At 55.2% G+C, this 18,553-nt stretch overlaps 1 protein-coding gene across 4 annotated transcripts in view; it reads left to right on the forward strand.

Moving 5' to 3' along the window:
* Positions 1–7,297: 7,297 nt before the first annotated feature.
* The window catches only part of HDAC7 (histone deacetylase 7), a 36,212-nt gene continuing 24,956 nt past the window's right edge, over positions 7,298–18,553 (forward strand). For 3 of the 4 annotated variants that reach the window (XM_045829014.1, XM_045829016.1, XM_045829015.1), the window contains exon 1: positions 7,298–7,444. In XM_045829014.1, the coding sequence (XP_045684970.1) occupies positions 7,426–7,444 (19 nt within the window). In that variant the 5' untranslated portion in view covers positions 7,298–7,425. Of the gene's footprint in view, positions 7,445–13,028; positions 13,129–18,553 lie in introns of those variants that run through there. The other variant, XM_045829018.1, reaches the window with a different exon arrangement.

The following is an 18,553-nucleotide window of genomic DNA, read 5'->3' on the forward strand; positions in this document are numbered from 1 at the left end:
AACCGGGCACCGAGTAAACAACAAAGTTCTAGGAGCATAGTGGTGGTCCTGTGGGGCTGGGTGCTTCAAGGTCTTGGCAAGGACGCTCACTGCACCCCACCCCAGCTTCACAGCCACCCTTATCCCATTCCACCCTCACCTCAGTGCTCCTTTCCTGCCTCCACTCCCCTGACATGCAGGGGTGTAGTCCAAACCCACCCCAAAAGTGTCCTTAGGCCAGCACCTCTGCAAGGTCTTCCCTGGAGATTTGGTGGCTGCAGGTAAATGCCTCCTAAGAGGAACCATTAAAATTTGTAACAAGGTGGGGCCCTGCCCTCCAGCCAAAATAGCCACTGGGGCTCCAGAGGGTCCTGTTGGGGGCACACAGCAAAGCTGAAGCCCCAGGCACACCAGTGGGTGGACCACAGTGTCCCTTGCAAGGACCCATGGGGCAGAGTAATTGTGAGCTAGCTACAGAAAAACATTCTGCAACTCAGACAAATTTCTTCTTGCTCATGATTAGAGTATGGCCTGGTGGCTGCTTCCCTGACCATAATCTCTGCTGGCACAGGCGTCTGCAGGGCTGGGCAGTGCCGACAGAGGCAGGAGCGCTGACCTGGAAGCTGAGAAGCCTGAGTTCTGCCTGCTCCTCCTCACTGACTGACCGTGTCCTCTCCCGCACCTTATTTTCCCCTTGGGTCTTCCGCTTCCTCACTGTAAGAGGGGTGGTTTGGATTAGGTTAGGGTGTCATAAACTTAACCACACTTTCGAGTTACCTGAGAACTGCAGATTACTGGGTACCCCCCACCCCAAAGAGTCTAATCAGGTCTGTGAGGTGGCCCAAGAATCTGCTTTCGCAGGTTCTTCTGAGATTTTGATATATTATCTGGTTTGGGGGACCTATAAACTAGATAATCTTATAAATCACTTGCAGTTCTTAGGAGCAAAGATTCTAGTAAATGGAATGGCCATATCAAGAGGCTTTGGTGCTTTGAGGTTTTATCAGAGGGCGAGTGAGGGGTAGATGATGATTGTTATTATTCTGGCACTAGCACTGTTGTTACGGAGGGACAAGCCAGTGCCCTCATCTGTCTGTTTCCATCACTCACGAGGCTCTGGCTTCGTGGGGCCCTCACGTACCTCCAGGCTGGGGGTGGGACTGGGAGAGAAGGGAAGGGAGGAATGGGGCCTTCTCTGGTGGGTGAGGCCTCTTGGCAAAGGGACTTTTCTCCCCCTCTCTCCTGGGTGGAGTTTGGCTGGATGGGCTTCAGCACTGACCTCTGGGCTGAGAGAGTGTCCTCCCACTGATATTCCTCCCCACCTTCTTGTCTCAGCTGCCTCGGCCCTGGGGACTGCCCCTTCTTCCCTGCCAGTCCCGACTTCCTCCCAGGCTCCCTCAGTCCTCACCAGCCTCATTCCAGAGCCTGTTAATCTGTTTGCCACCCCTCTGCTTCCTTGCCTCGCCCTTGCACATGCCTTTCTCCCTACCTGGAATGTCACCCCCCTGCCCCCACACTGACTCACATTTCTGGGCTCCTGTAAAACCCAGCTCCACACTCGCCTGCTTCATTCCAGCCAGGATCTGCTCAAATCTTTCCTCTTTGCTATGTACCTATTGGAGTCACAAAATCAGAAAACAGTCTTAGACTCAGAAAAATAAGTAGAAATGATCTAAGCCAACTCCCTCATTTGACAGATGAGAAAACTGAGGCCCAGAGAAGTTATGTCTTGGCCGAGATTGCACAGATAGTGAGATTTTTAAAATAGTTGGCTTCCCCAAAGACTCTCAAGTATTTTATGTGTTTGTTTTGTTCCCTCGATACTCTGTGATCCATGTGAGAGCAGAGGCTATGTTTTTGTTTTTGCCTTTAGTGTTCTTTATCTCCACGGTGGCATGTGTGTGTGTGTGTGTGTGTGTGTGTGTGTGTGCTGTGCCCAGGGCTAGAGTAAGCAGCTACAAGACTTTTTATGCTATAAGGACACCAATTCTAAAACTCACAGTGGTCCGAAGTTTTGCATTAGTTGTGTGGTCTCAGACCAGCCCACTGAGGGAGGTAGCCAAATTATTGTTACTTTACAGAGCAGGAAACCGAGACCTAGAAAGGTGAGACCCAGGAAGTTAATGGCAGAACCAGGCCCAGAACTCAGGTTCCCTGGCTCCCAGGCCCAGCCCAGGGGCTCTGGTACCCACAATGCCTCTCTTCAGGCTCTTTCCCGATGCTCCCGACGGAGCACCTGGAATTGCCAAGGGGGTCATTGCTGCCATCTTGTGCATGCAGCACTCCTTCTTTGTCCTAGGGTTGAGGAGAGCCTGTCTTTGGCTTCCTGCCCCTCCCCATCCTGTCCCTCTGCTTTCCCCTTGTGTCCCCCCACAGCACTGTTGGCACATAGACACACACACACACACACACACACACAAACAAACTCAGAACTGCAGGTGTCTAGGGCAGCAAACCACAGGGGAAACCACATCACCTTCGTTGACACTGGAGGGAGGGAGGGGTACAGGGAGGGGACTTGCTTAGTTCTCTCCACCTGCCACAGTCCCCACGGTCATCTGGCCTTCCGACCAGAGCCGTGTGGGCTTGTGGCCATGCCCCAGCCTCTGCATGATTTATCCATCCAATTCTGGACTAGGAGGATGTATCGCTTCTTGTCTCAGATCCTGAAGTCCTGGATGGGGGTCTGCCTGGCTGCACCCCAAAGCCACACAAGAGCTCCCCCACCCACCACCCGCCCAATCCTAGCCAGAAAACTTATGTAGCTCCCTAATCCTGTCTGTGCAGTACAACAGAGAAAGGCGGGAATGAGAGATGAGACTGCAAGGCTGGGGGTAGTGAGGGAGAAAATTTGGCATCTAGGATGTCACATATAGGTGAGCTGGGACGTCAAATAACCAGGTTTACGCTGGGGCAGAAGACCTGGCTGCAGCTTCCCCATTGTTTTGACCTGCTAGAAGAAATTGCACAGGCTCTGAATCAGACGTATTCAGGATTAAGTCACTTACTGGCTCTACGGCCTTGGGCAAATCATTTTGTCTTTTTGAGCTTTAGTTTGCTTACTGAAACAATAGGGATAGTGATGAAATGTAAGTGAAAGGGCCTTGAACAGCCTATGATACAAAGGAGACACTCAATAAATCCTAATTATCTTCTCTCCTTCTCTTCCTTCCTTCCTGCCTGCCTTCCTGCCTTCAACTTATTATATCTGGTCCCATGAAACATTTTACTTGGAGTTGGGGAAGTATGTCCCCTATTAATCTGCAAGTCTAAAACCCTGAGTATTGGCATTTGACACCAGGTTCAGAAACTGAAATGTAAGACCCACCCCAGCCCAATGAGATGGCTGTCCTCAGAGATCTCACTGGGCTTTGGGGCCCGAGCGCTTCCGAATTGCCTTTGTGGAGAGTGTGTGATAGTGTGGCCTGGGGATGGACTGTGGCTTTGTTACTGTATCAAGAAAGCTGTGCCCTGGCTGGTGTGGCTCACTTGGTTAGAGAGGAGTCCCAGAAACTGGGAGATTATGGGTTTGATCCCTGGTTAGGGCACATGCCTAAGCTGTAGGTTCAGTCCCTAGTCCGGGTGCTTAAGAGAGGCAACCGATCAATCGATTGGTGTTTCTCTCCCTTACTCTCCCTCCCTTCTCTTCTCTCTAGAATCAATAAGCATGTCCTCTGGTGAAGATAATATATATATATATATATTTAAAAAGAAAGAATATATATCTATATATATGTGTGTGGATATATATTATATATATTTATATATATATAAAAGAATATATATATATATTTAAAAAGAAAGGAAGGAAGGAAGGAAGCAAGCTGGGACAGGGGTGATCTCGAGCCCTGAGGTCTGGACCAGATGACTTTCTGGAGCTTCGTGTCCCGGCACCAGGTGGACACCCAACAGTATTTGTTGAATGAAAGGCCCCATCACTTACTAGCTGTGTAACTTTGGTCAGGTTTCTTAACCCTTGTGGGCTCTCCTTTCATCATGAGCATAACAAGGATTCTTGTTTAGAATAAATGATCTAAGCCCTGGCTGGCGTAGCTCAGTGGATTGAGAGTGGGCTGCGAACCAAAGCTTCGCAGGTTCGATTCCCAGTCGGGGCACATGCCTGGGTTGCAGGCCACAGCCCCCAGCAACCGCACATTGATGTTTTTCTCTCTCTTTTTCTCCCTCTCTAAAAATAAATAAATAAAATCTTTTTAAAAAATTAAAAAAAGATACCTCATGCCTCAGGAATTGGCTACTATTTAAAAAAAAAAAAGAATAAATGATCTAATGTTTGCCAAGGGCATCAAGGGGATAGTATAGGGCTACTACATGGTGAATAGTTAGGGAAACAAAACAAAACAAACAAACAAACAAACAAACAAAAACAGTGAAGTATGGGAAGGAGGGGAAGGAGAGGAAAAAGAAGCAGAAGTGGATACCTTCAGGCTTCGTACTGGCCGGAGATTCCAAGAAGACTTGGAAGAGTCCAGGCAGGCCCTATGGAGGCTGGTGCTGAGCTGCGTGGTCTGTGAGAAGCCTGGGCTCAAGAACTTAAAAAAAAAACACCCAAAAAAACTTTCTTATGGTAACCGGGGCAGAGGAGAGAGGTAGCTTGGACTTTTCAGTCTCCTATCTCTTAGGGTACTTGGAGGTTCTCTAACATGTCCCAGCAAGGGACATCTGACTTAGAAACTGGCTTAAGACTCTGACATGGGGGGAGGGGGTTGTGAAGCAGCAAGTAAAGCTGGCAAGGGAGGGAGGGGCACAGTCCAGCTTCCCAGATGCAGGCCTCACATGTTGTCTTTCTCTCTGTCTGTATCTTGGGGGCAATGAGTCCTGGTGGAGACCAGGAGAAGGCCACGTGCTGGGTACCATAGGGATTGACACAGTGGCAGGAGATAACCGTTCGGCTCAGATCTCTCAGAACTCAGTGATTAGGCCAAAAAGAAAAAAAAAAGGCTCACAAATAAATACATTGATACACATGGAAGGAAAGAGCAAACAAGGGCCCGAATTCAGCCCAGAAATAACCATAGGAGTCCTGGGGGTTTAGGAGAGGGTATCAGGGGGCAAAAGGAGAGAGACAGCAGGGGAAAGGCTGAGACTCTGACGTAACCAAGCATTTTTTCTGAAGGCTGTGGGTACAGAGGAGGGATCTGGAAAGAGACTGCTCTGGTTTGGCAGTGAGGGCTGGGAAGAGCACACCTGAGGGGGAAGAACATGTGTCTCGCAGAGTGAGCATGGGGACTCATGGGGAAGAAAGGGGTATATTGGAAACAGGTGCCCAGCTGGGGTAGGGTCCTTGAACATCTGTCCCAATTCAGCAAATTACCCATAGGGAACTTGAATTCTGTGTGAGGCGCTTAGCAAGACACGACAAGAAACACAGCCATGACAAAGGCAGTAGCTGGGCTCAGGGGTGTCCACTCTTGAACATTCTTGAGAAGGAGAGTTGAGACGCGTAGACAGACTGGGTGGATAAAGGTCAGTGTAGAGAGACTGACGGCATGGTTAGGGTCCTATGACAGAAGGGAAGAGCCCTCTGGCTGTGGGACTCAGGGAAAGGCTCCCGGAGAAGTTAGCACAGACTTGAGGATTGGAAGGATTTCAACAGGAGGAGAGAGGGACTGGAGGGAACACAGGGAGCCAAGGTGAGGGATTGGGAAAGAATGAGAACACGAAGGGGAGCAGCCAGCGGCCCACTTTGGCTGACACAAAAATAGTAATAGTAGCAACTAACGTTATAGAGCTCTAAGTACCAGCAGGCACTGGTCAGAACAGCAGAAAAAAAGACAGGTATGTGTGGTATGGTGCCATGTAGCAGGAGGGCTTGAAGGCCAGCAGAGAACTGTGAGGATAAGTTAACATGCATTCACTGCCTGCTGAGTGAGTGCTGGGACAGGAAAGGGACTGAAGTAGACAGTCAGTTGCTAAAAATCCCAGGTAGCAACAAGAGGTGAGGCTGGATCTGCACTTGTGGGAACTAGGAGTCTATGGTCAGAAGTTGGACCTCCAAGCGGCCAAGCCCTCCTAGGCCACTGTGGGCTCTTGTTTCCTATCTGTCACAGTTCTGCCACTGGCTCGGCCTCAATTTCTCCTTCTGTGGAATCCTGAGGCTCTTGGGGTTTTTAGGATTAGGAGAGGATGGGTGAGATGGAGGTTGCATTCTGCCTTCCAGCGGTGATGCCTCACAGGAGAGGAGAGCCCCAGTGTTCCACGTGGTGGACTTCTCCCTTTCCCAGAAGCCACGGTGTCCGACCCAGCAGACTGCCAGAGGCGACAGAACTGATAGGCTAGGCCGGGAGCAGAGTGGTGAGGTCCTCAGCCTCTGACCCCTGAATCTGACCTCCTTCTGCTAAAAGGAGTGGGGGGGGGGCAGTCAGGGAGGGGTGCTGCGCAACGGCGGCAGGAGCTGAGTTTATTAGCTGAGGGAGGGCTGGAGGCGGCTGCATTCCGACTCACAGACTGGAACATTTCTGTGATCCGCTGTAATGCACTGGGAGACACTGGGCACATTGCTGAAGTTTGACTCATAGGGACCAGGAGGGGGGTAGGAGGGGGGAGAGTTGGGGTGGGGGGAGAGGAATGGGAGGAAGAGAGGAAGAGGAGAGGAGGGAAGGAAATCCCTCGAGAAATTTCTTTAAAAAGGAAACTTAAAATCCGCACCGCCCCCATCCCCTTTTTCTTTTAATAGGAACAGGCTGGACCCTTCTGTTCCCCTCAGCAGGCGTTGGGATGGGGGTTGGTAAAGGGGGAGAGCTGGGCAGGATTCAAATCAAATCCTGGAACTTTTTCAGGCAAGTCGTGCAAGAAGAGGGGGTCTGTCTGAGATTCCTTGCGTGGGACTTGGGACTCCACGCGTGTCCAACTGTCCTTAAGTGACTGCTATGGACTATACTTGTCTGTACTTGTGTGCGCGGGGGTCTTTCCCTGAAGTGTGTCCGCGTAAGTGACTCTAGCCCTGTGTAAACATGGATGTATGTCCATGTTGTGTATGCATGGCAGCAGGAGCTCAGGTAGCCGGGTTTCCGGGAATTGTGCGCGGGTCGGTGCGCCGCGGCTCCAGCTGCCGCACGCAGCGCGGCTACCTCGAGTGGATCGGGGCGAGTCCCGCGTTCCGGGTCCCGCGCTGCCTCCCCGGCCGCGGCTTGTCCGCCACCGCGCGGTGCAGCGTCTGCCGGGGTGGTGTGTCCCAGGGCCGCCAGCGCCGGCCCCCTCCCCCCCCCTCCCCCTTGGCCCGCTCTCAGCCTCAGATAAAGCATTTCCTTCCATTGTCATCCTACCCGGCTGGCCGGGCTGCCAGGGCCCTCCCCCTCCCGGCCCCCTCCCTTCCTCTCGCCGTCTCACAGTCGCTCTGCAGCCTCCGGCGACTGGGGGGATGTGAGGCCGGCGCCCCAGCCCCCCGTCCCGCCATGAGCCCCCCGCTCTGAGGGCCCCGGCCCCTGGATGCACAGTCCCGGCGCTGGTGAGTACCGGGCTGCTGCCCCCCGCTCCGCCCGCCCCGCCCTGCGCGCGCCCCAGCACCAACCGCCCCGGCTCGGGCTGGGGCTCGGGCTGCCGTTTGGGCTCCGGCTTGGGCTCCAGTTGCTCCGCGGCCCAGTCTAGCGTGCGCCCCCCGACCGCGCCCGCCCCACCCGGCTCCGCGGGACTCTGGCAGGCTCCTGGCCGGGGCTTGTTCCGGGGCCGGAGGGCTCGGGCCTCCCGCTGGGCGCCCACATCCGCCCGCCCTGGGGCAGCGACAGGCCCGAGGGAGGGAGTTGGAGGCCCCGGGCCGCCCGATGCTCGAGCCTGGGGTCTCATCACTCCCATTCCTGGGGAGGACGGACCAGGGGACTGGGGAGGAAAGAACGGCCGCCGCGGCCCCAGGAGGGGGCGGTGCTCCGGAGCGGAAGGTTTGGAAGCGCGAGGGCAAAGGGCAAGACCCACTGAGTTGGGGCTGGGTTCACGGCACTGGACCTCAGTACCCCCATCTCATGAATCCCCGCATGGCCTTGCACCGACCCCTTGGCTGGGGGAAGATGATCCCCTGGATGGAGGGACCTGAACTGGGAGGTTTGCCTGGGCACCGCCTCCCACCCTTGCTCACCCATTAGGGTGAAGAGACACCTGTGCCCAAGTGAGTTGCAGAGGGACCGGCAGAGGTGGGGACCACAGGCTCTGTCTTGAGTGGCGGGGGACAGGATGTGCAACCCCCCACCCTACCCCAAGCCTGGAGTCAGATAGTGCTGGGGAGTATTAGAGCAGGCTGAAAATCTGGTAGCTGGGCTGGGCTCTGACAGGCAGAGTTTCTAGACCTGTGGGCTGGGAGAGAGCCCCTCTGAGGCCTGTAGGCCACCCAGATCCCGCCACCCCCATTTCCTTCCCTCTGGCTGCCTATTTGGATCTGACCTCGCCAACCACTGCTGCTCCTCCCACCGAGTCCAGGCCGTCCCCTTGTCCCTCCTGTCAGTCCTGCATACCCAGAAGCCTCTCCCCTGCATCTGAACACTGGCTGTCTTGCTGCTGCCCATCCCTCTCCACACACCAATTCAACATCTGCTTGAGGCCCAGCTTGGTCTGCCAATTTCCAGAGTGCGAATGGGACATTGGATCTTAGTGGCCCTGAACACTCAACATCTGGACTGTCCAGCCTGTGGCTGGGATTTGCACCTGGACCCAGAGGTCTTCCTCCAAATCTCCGCTCAGGCACTGGGCTGAGAGACTGTGGGAAGGAAGACTGTGACTCAGTTTCCTACCCCATAATGGGGCACCTTGGCAGCCCATTTCTCCCCAACAGGACCCTGTCTGCGAAGTGGCTTCAACTGCCACATACACTTTTCTCCCCACGCCAACCTGCTTAGACTTCCCAGGCTCCTTCTGCAGCTTCTACAAGCCGTCTCACAGCTCCTCATTGCTTAGCATCTCCTTCTCCTTCTTTGCTCTCTGTCCTCTCTACCCACCTCAATTAATAAGTAATTTTCCTCTTTCCTGCAGTCACTTCTGAGGGAAACTAAGGCACAAAGCAGGCCCGCTCTGTTGTGCACAGTGAACTGAGACTGGAACCAGGTCCTGGACCTGCTGGGACTCCTCCCCTGCCATTGGTCCCCTGATGTGCCTGGCTCCCAGCAGGGCCAAGCTTAGAGCTGCCTCTGTCGTTACATCTGGAATGGCCTGGGGAAGTGTTCTCCTGAGGCCTCTGTGTTTCTTAGCTTGAGCCTGTGGATGGGTGTCTCTCTGGCCACCAGGTCTTAAGCTGGGATCCTGAGGCTGGAACGTGGCATTCAGGTGTTACACAGACCCTCCCAAGCACCTAAACTGGTCCGTCCGCTTTGACACTGAAGTTCAGTTTCCCCATCAAATAAAATGGGGAGAGAATTTCAGGTGTGCTTCCCAGAGCACAGAGTGGGAGAGGCTGACTATAAAGAGAGGGATCGCTGTCCAGTGTGGGGACTGTTATGCACCTCCCCACTTCCTTCTGGGTGATCGGCCCCAGCTTTCGTCCTTGGTGGCTTCTGGGAATGGGAGTTGGAACTTTCTTCCATCCCCTCCTTAATCCTGGTAATGGGAGTGAGAAGCTCCTGTGTGGTGGGGGTGACGGCCTTCTCTTGGCTGCAGGCATGCTTGCCCAAGGACCTGGAAGGCAGAAGCCTGTGTAACCCCTCCCTCCCCTTTGTTTTCTCTCTCCTGGCCTTTCATTACTAGCTGGTAATTTAAATGTTGGCAGGGACCTGAGGGAAGATGAGCTAATAATGCAAGGCCCAGGCTCACACAGTAGGGAATGGTAGGCCCCGTGGAGCTGGAACCAGACCTGGAGCTGGAACCAGACCTGACTCTGCCGGTGCCCATTCTCCTGGCCTTCTCCTCCCCTGGCCTGGCTCAGGTCCTGCCCATGCCTGCCCCTCACAGCTCGGCCCTGGCCTGTCCATAGTCAGACTAGAGCAGACTAGAGACTGGGGCCTAAAGGGGGCCTAGGAGCTGGGGGGAGGGCATCTGTCCTCCCTGAGGCTGCAGGACTACGTGTGTGTGTGTGTGTGTGTGTGTGTGTGTGTGTGTGTGTGTGTGTGTTGGATTTGTTCACTGGATGGGGCACTTCCTCTGGGGCAGGAAGCTTTGATTTCCTGTGGTGGGGGCCTTGGTAGGATTGGGAGTGGGGGGCTCAGCTCTGGGCCACCCCCAAGGATGTTGTTTGGAACCACAGAGGGGCAGACTTGCTGCATAAGGCTGCATCCCCCACCCCAGGGCAGGCAGGACAGAGCATCAGAGAGGAGGCCCAAACAGAGGCTGGACAAGGAGGCCGTGAGGCCACTGGGATGAGGGGGGCGGTGGGCAACACGGCAGGAAGCCTGGTCACCAGGTGACCCTGCCGGGTATTGTGTTTCCCTGTGATATTTCCCCCCGTTTCTGTAGTAACCTTCCCTGGGGGACCTGGGCCTTTGGGCTGCAGGAAGGTGCCTCCAGACAGCCCTTTCCTTAGAGGCCTGAGTATTAGGAGGAGTCCCTACATTTGGCCACCTCCCTAACCCTTTCGGCTGCTGGGACCAGGGCCTGCGAATCTGGGCCAGTGGGCAGAGCAAGCACTGAGGGGTGGTTGGGTGGAGGCCCTTTGGCATCTCCTTGGGGTGGGGCGAAGGGGAAGAGAGGGGCTGCTGGACCTCGGGAAGGGCTTTGTGCGTCCCGTCATCCCCTCTCTCCACTGCGCTCCTCCAGCAGCATCCCCTACAGAGTGGAGGTGGACAGCACACTGCCTGGGGCACGGGGTAGGGGTGGAGACGGCAGAGGCGGGAGGGATGTTTTCGTCAGCGGAGCACAGCTCCTTTGGTCCTGGACGGGTTCCCAGAGGCAAAATAAATTCAGGATAGTGTCTGTGTAGTTTGGGTCAGCATGTGATGGGTGTGTGTGCACATTGGGTGTGTGGGGCCCAAGCTGTGTTTGTAGATGTAGTTCTGTGGCAATTTGTGATCCATGTGGTGGCTTTGTGCTGGGTCTTTTGGGAGTATGTACACGTGTAGTACAGATGCGTGTGATCTGTATCGTGTATACCCTTGCAGGTTATGGCCCTGTGTGGGGTATATGCTCATGTTTCCAGGGGGATGTGGACCTGTGCAGACATGGCTGTTTAATAGAAGTCCAGGTGTGGGCTGGAAAGCACCATCCCATTCGTGGTCCTCAGATGTCAGTTTCCAGACCATTTGTTCTGGAGTCACCCGGGAGTGTGTTAAATAAAAACAAAGTTCTCCAGGCCCCATCCAGACAGATGTGGAATCTGCAGGGGCAGAGCCTGGGAGTGGGTTTTAACGTGTGCTTTAGGCAATTCTGGTGCGAAGCCATGTTTGAGGACCTGAGAACCTGAGGATCATCGACTGGGCCAATCTCTTCATTTTTTTTTTTTTTTTAAGAGAACAAGGCTTTTAGAAGGTACCCTATTTTGCTGTGTATAATGCACACCTAACCTACATTTTTGGCCCAAACTTTCAGGAACCAAATCTTTAGTCTTAAGTTTTACTTAATTTAATTTAATTTTTTACTTATGTATAATACCGATTACCATATTCCAGGGTATTATCTGTGCATACAGATATCGTTATTTCTTTCTACAGTTACACTTTTAACACATAAGCATAAATAAAAAATTAGAAACATTTACATAAATACAGAATTAGTACTACCTGTGTATAATGCGCATCCTTATTTTCCCCTTAAAAATGTAGGCAAAAGTGCGTATTATACATGACAGAAAAAGGTATGTGGGTTGTCGGAGGAGACAGGGTTCTTGAGAGGGAGAGCAAGACAAAACTCAAGCCTTTGAAGACCGGTCCAGGGTTTAGCCACACGCCCACTGTGTGTGCAGGTGTGCACGCGTCCACCCGGGCATGAGGCAGGGACCAGGTGAGGCCGGTGCACACACTCACAGGGCCTTGACTTCTCCCTGGGGGTCCCAGACTTCCTGACCTTGCTCTTCCTGTTACATCCTGCTTCCTCCTCCCTAGGGAAATCCTGGAACTGTTGAGCACCAACACTATGTTGGCAACAAGGAGGCCCCATGTACCGAGCCAGTCATTCAGCTGTTCATCCATTCGCTGGGTGCTCGCTGAGCCTTGCCATGTGCCAGGCATCGGGCACAGGTAGGCAGTGAAGATATAAGCAGAACGTCTGACCTCGGGGAACTTCCACTCTAGTGGAGGAGACAGACAGTAGCAAGTAAGCAAGTTAAGAAATGAGTACATATACCCAGCTACACACTGTAATAAACCTTAAGAAGGAAATGAACTGGGTGCAGCAATAGAGAATAACAATGTGAGACTTCCTTAGGAAGGGTGGCCAGGGGAGGCCGGCCTCAGAAGGTGACACCGACACCCTCTCTCACCTCCCCAGACTACAAGTGAGCCCTCAGAGTGTTCAGAGCGGGCTTGGGACCTGCCTGGGTCCAGGTAGGGAACCTGCACTTCCAGCTTCTTGCTTGGCATGCGATACAGTAGGGTCTCCATGCCTCAAGCAGCCCTCAGAGGTTGGCTGGCCTAGGGCACAGGTGGCAAACACAAGGCCCGCGGGCTGAATCCGGCCCTCTACCTCGTTTTATCTGACCCTACACCTTGTTTCTACCCGGCGGCAGCACCAAGCTCCCTGCTCCTAGTTAAGGGATAGTTACATTTATACAGTCCTAAAATTGCATTCGGCCCTTTTGAAGGCAGCCAGGAGACTGATGTGGCCTCCGGTGAAAATGAGTTTGACACCCCTGGTCTAGGGGAAGAAGAAGAGGGAAGGCTGGGACAGGGCTGACGTCCAGGCCACTTGCTTGGTGGCTTGGGGGACCAGCCTTCCCTTCATGGTGCTGAGTCCAGGGCCCCGTGAACACCTTGGATGTTGGAAGGTGGCAGCCTCCCTGCAGGAGCTCTCAAGTGCCACCCCGTTCCTGCCCCACCTTCCTCCCACCTCATTCCCTTCCTCCCCATCTCTCCACCTGGGAACTCCTGTGCCAAGTCCCTCCCCTCTGGGTCTAGCCTGGCTGCCTCTGTGGCCACTGGAATTTATTTACCTGGCTCAAGAATCCCTGAGGAGAGAGGGAGGGGGTCAAGGCTGAGAGAGGACCTAGGTCCTGGAAGAGAGTCCGGAACCCTAAGGAGGGTTGGGGCGGGGCCGAGGCTGACCAAACACATCAGGGCAAGAGAACAGGTGAGGAGGAATCTGCCCCCCAAACTGACTGAGACATCGGCTAGAAGGCAGTGCTCCCCTCTGGCCCCCTGCTGCCCTCCCCTTTCCCCCCTCAGGAAGTTCACTTTCTCATCAGCAAGCAGCCTGTAGACCCTCTCCTCTCCAGCCCCTTCTGGCCGCACCCAGAAACTGCTGGCTGCAGGAGGGTGCAGCCCTTTCCCTAGCTGAGAATTAGAGGAGCCCTCATGGAAGAGAAGAGGCCCGTCTGCCCCCGCCTCTGCTGGCATTCCACCTGGGCCTCCTTTAGGCTGCTGGTGCACGGCCCGTGGGCTGAGTGCCTAGCTCGACCCTAGCCCCTCCACAACCCCCACAGCAGGGTGGGGAGGGGACTTCTCCTAATGAGGAGGGCCCTGGGCTAAATTCACCCTCCCCACCCTGTCTCCAGGCCACTTCCTTTTTTCCTCCTGTTGCCTGCAGGGATTGGAACCCTGGTGGTTAGAGACCTCGGGCCTTCAGGGCAAGCCCCTGCCCTGGAGAGAATGAGGGGTGCCCTATTCCCTTTCAGGGTTCTGGCCCTGCAGTCACCCCCAGTCCTCAAAGTTCCATTCCTCCCTCCCCCAAGCACCCAGGATGGCAGGGAGAAGTTGGGGCAGGCTGGGAGCCACAGGGTCGGAAAGAGCCCGGGGTGGGGGAATTCGGGACTGGGCTGAAACCGGCTTGTTTTGCTTGCCCCACAAACCTGCACGGGCATCCGCTGCGCCCTCTGGGGCGTTCAGGTTGTGGAACTGCTCTCAGAATGACAGGCTGGTGGCACCCAGTTGGGGCGGCGGTGGGGGTGGGGTGAAGGCGGGGAGCCCCAGGCAAGGGGGAGCTGGAGGGTTAAAAATAGCAGCAGCCGGGTTTCAGTTAGCAAATGTGGAGGCGGGGAGTTGGAGGCGGGGCGGGTGGCAGGCAGTGTTTGCCCACAGCGCAGGGCTGTGTTTCCCCTGGGTCCCAGGAGTGAGTCACGGTGAAGCCTCCGAGGAGGTGCTGGCACCTCAACGGTGGTGCGAGGGGCGCGGCGCAGGCCGGTCTCCGGGGTCAGGAGGACGTGCTTCTTCCTTCCATGCCTTCAGGGCTATCTGGAGAATGGAGCCAGGGGGAACGTCAGATGCGGGGGATGGGGGGGGGGGCGGGTAGGAAAGACCTGGGTTTGAATCCCGGCCCGATGGCTGCGGGAACTGGTGCGAGGTTGCCAAGAGCTCCAAGTCTTGGTTTCCTAGTCTTTCAAGTGGAGATTCTCTCACATGCATGTGTAAGCACTTGGTGGATTCTAAAGTACCCGACAGATGTTAATTAGCACTGCGGGTCTGCCGTGCCGCTGCAGAGCTTGGCGGGAGGGCCTTCCTGTGAAGACACAGGGAGGCACAGCCGAGCTCTGCAGGGCCCTCCTTTCTCCTGCGGAGGGGCTCCCTGTGCCTCCGTTTTCTTCACCTGCAATGGGAAAATGATAATGGGTTCAGCCTCATGGAGTTGTTTTAAACATTAGAGTAACCTTAGTATCGTGCCTGGTGTGAAGTCAGTGTACACAGAACATTCGTCATCATTATTAATGTTATTTTTCATATTTTTGAAGGTCAGGGATAGGGAATGCTGAAGACATGAAGAACAGAAACTGGGCCCAGCCCCAGTTCACAAAAAAAACGAGGCCAAATTCACTGTTCCAGATTCCTCCACCCATAAGGGCCCGGAGCAGCAGGCGTCTGGAGCCAGAAGTCACAGGGTGGACGCCCTCTTTCTTTCACTTCATTGCTACCAGTGAGGCAGGGCTCCGGGGGAACTGGGGGTCTCACGTCCAGCTGGCACTGGGGAAGGACTGGGATGGGACCGCCCCCGATGGCCCCTGACGTGGAGTACCTTGCCAGCATCTGCTGGGGTGACCTTTATGTTAGCCCCTCCCTGGCAGCTGGGAAGAGGAACATGAGGCAGAGGAGGGCTGGGAAGGTCAGTGATGTCAGCAGTGAGTATTCCCAGCACAGCGGCCCTGGAAGAGGCAGAAGGCATTTCTCTCAGGAAATGAGCATTATTCAGCCTGCAGGCATTCATGAAGTCCTGACTTTGTGCCCAGCCCTGTGCTAGGTCCTCTGAATGATTCAGAGAGGCAGAAGACACTGGGTCGTAGATCACGCAGGTCCTCAAGAGATACGTGGTCTTAGAGCTGGTATGTAGAGTCGATGAAGGCCCTGGTGGTCTAGGTCCCAGGGAAGCAGAGGTCGTATCCTGACCCTGCAACCCATGTCGTGCCACTTTGTGTGTGTGTGCGCATCTGTGTATATATTCTGTTTTTATCACTATAGAGGCAGACAAGCAAAAATCAAAAACTGAGCAACACCACAGCCCCACCATCAGAGATCTCCGTCCTTTTACCTCATGCAGGCCTTCCCACTCCCTGCCGCGCCTGCGCTCACCGCCCTTTTCTCCAGAACAAGGGGACCGTGTGCGCTATTCCTCCAGTCAGTGCTCTCCGCCTTCTGCTAAGGTGCATTTTTGTTTCATCATTTCACCGAATTCCCAGTTGGCAAGAAATTGTCCTTCACAACTGGTTTGTCCAAATCGGCTCCCAGGACCAGGCCTCTGGCTGTTACATTCCCTGAAGGCTGTGTGAGCTCCCTGGCTGGGTGTGCGATCCGTGGGAAACACGGCTCACCAGTCAGGGGCAGCCTTGGCCGCCAAAGGGAATCGTATCATCTGCAGAATCGGCCCTGTGGACCTTGGCCATCTGCTAAAACAACAGGCAAAATGAGGGGACACCAAGGCCTCCGTGGGGCGGCGGTCTCGGGTGTATTTACTGCCATCGATATTAATGCGGCTTCCCTGTTAGTGCCAGAATTCATCCATGGCTCGTGGCTAGACTCATACCCATGACACTTCAGGCCATGGAGCAAGCCAGGATCCCCGCAGTGGCCTCCACCTTCCCCTCACCCAGGGGCGAGGGTGCCAACGGCCCTTTGGCTGTGTTCTTAGTCCCCAGAGCCTGCCATGAAGGTGGGTGGTTCCTTCGGCACTGCTGGGCGCTCCGTCCCTTCCACCTGCCCACAGGTGTAGTGTGTGTGTCCTGAGAAAGAGAGGGAGGGAGCAGGAGAGCGTGTCTGCCGGGGAGAATTTGCTCACTCTGATGGGGGACTTGCTGTGGTTACGCAACCCGCATTTATACAGGCCTGACGGTTTCCAGAGAGCCTGTGATCCTCCCCTGCAGCCCTGGGAGGTTCGCTGGGTTGGTTATGCCCTGCTGGAGGCAGTGCACAGGAAACAGTAAAATGGTAACATGTACATTAAAAAGCAGGGAAAATATAAGATGGAAACAGAAGTGAAGGTGGGGCTGCGGAGTGCCTCCTGGAGACAAGAAAACATGTGAGGGACACAGGCAGAGATTATTCTCTCTGCTTTTATTTTTTGTTGTTGTGATGCTTTCTGGATGGAGGGCCAGCACACTGTGGGAACACGCTGGTACTGGGAATCAGCCCCAGGCCTGCAGACGCTGGGCCCTCCACAGAGGTGGGTGGAACCGGTTGTACACACCAGCGTAGTGATTACGAGCTTCGGTTCTGGGATCCCAGAAGCCCTACTTGCCATCTGAGTGACCTCGGCAATTTTCTTAACCTCTCTGAGCCTCAGTTTCCTCCTCTGTGAAAAGAGGATGATGGCGGTGTTTACCTTACCAGGCTTGGTAGGTGGCCGGGATCAGGCAGTCTGAGAGAGAGGTGCGCCTAGCACGGCGAGCAGAGCACAGTGCACGTTCCACACACGGTTGTCAGTCACCACCGGTGTGAATTTGTAATTATACTATGACCATTATTAATATATAGTAAAGTAACTTCAGCCTTCCCCTGGCAGTCTCTGGAGTGGCCCAGTGGCCTCATGGGCAACACAGGCGAGAGGAGCTGTGGAAGGAAGGCCCCTTGGCTGTGGGGGGAGGCCAGTAGGCCGGCAGGTGGGAGTGGGGCGTGCACACACAGCGAGGCAGGGTCCGGCCAAGGAGGGCCTGGAGGCGGAGGGAACAACACGGAGGACAAGGGAATGAATACGAGAGTTCTGAGGGGAGGAGAGGCTCTGAGAGGCAGCCCGGGCGGCGAGTACTCTTCCTGTCAGGGCGAGTGTTAGCCCTCGAGAAAGAGGGCTGGGCCTGTTTACTGAGGGAGCAGCTGGTGTAAGTGGGGCACCAGGGGTGGGGGAGGGGGGAGACAAAGGCCGAAGCCGACAGAACCTCAACCCTTCTCCCCATATTATAGATGGGGCCCCCATCTAGACCCTTCAGGATGTTTTAAGGTAGGAAAGATGGCTAGACATCCTAGTGAACCTCCTATCTCAGGGATTGGAGCTTCCGGAGCCAGGGAGTGAGAGTAAGTGGGAATGCTTCCCGGACCTGAGGAACCCTGGGGCAGTTTGGATGGGGGGGCTGGGACTGGGGGAGCCTGCCTGCTTAGGAGTTCCCGAAGGGGCAGGCAGGCTCCCCTGCTGTAAGGAGAAGGCCAGGGTGACAGGAAGTGGGTACCGGCCTCCCTGAGCTCTGCTCTGCTCCCCCCCTCACACCTTCACAAAGAGCAGGCAGGGGAGGACAGAGTGGTAGGTCTGAGAGGCCCCCGGAGGCTGGCAGGACATGAAGAAAACCCCGTTTTTCTCTGCCAGAGGACAGTGAGGCTCTCCAGAGAGTGCTGGTCCCAAGAACTGACAGCTGCCCACAGTCAGAGTGGCCCAGCTCTCCCTGGGGAGGGACCTCTCCCTTAAGAGGTCCAGGGGTCTCCATCCCTGAGGAGTGGCAGGGAGCCTAAGAGAGGACTTGGGGCAGGGGCAAGGAGCCAGGAGGACGCTTTTCCCACCCCCGGAGAGCTCAAGCTGCCGCTGCCATGGTTACGTCTGCTTCCTGTTTGATTCATCTCAAACACCAGAAAGGGGGGGGCGAGGCTCCCAGCTTGGCCACCACTGCGTGGGGCTGTTTACAACAGCCGCATGTGGGATTCCCAGAAAGAGACTCCAAACCGGACATCCTGCGGCTGCAAAATACCCAGGTGTCAAGAGCTAAAAATAGCTGCCGCCCTGCCCCAGTGCGGGGTAAAGGGGCCTGCTTGCTGCGAAGCCAAAGGCCAGAGGGCCAGCTCTGCGGAGGGCTAGCTCTGTGCCTCTCACATCCAGCCTCCCGCTGGCGCACAGCTGCTGAGCCTGCTGAGCTGCAGTCCCCTCGCCTTGGGCTGACAGGAGGCATGGTTCAGGCAGGCCCCTCTCCCCAGGCTACTCACCTGGGAGTCCAGCCTCTGTCCCCGTGGGCAGCTGGCCCCTCTGCCTGCACTGTGGACTTGCTTTGGGGTGCTAATGAGAGAGCCTCAGAGGGACTTGGGAGCTTCTAGAGAAGGGATATGGCAGAGCATCTATCTGAGAGCAGGGAAAATGAAACTGATGTTCCTCCAAGACC

The sequence above is a fragment of the Phyllostomus hastatus genome, unplaced genomic scaffold, assembly GCF_019186645.2.
Source record: "Phyllostomus hastatus isolate PE091 unplaced genomic scaffold, TTU_PhHast_1.1 phas_scaffold_93, whole genome shotgun sequence".
Lineage (NCBI taxonomy): Eukaryota > Metazoa > Chordata > Mammalia > Chiroptera > Phyllostomidae > Phyllostomus > Phyllostomus hastatus.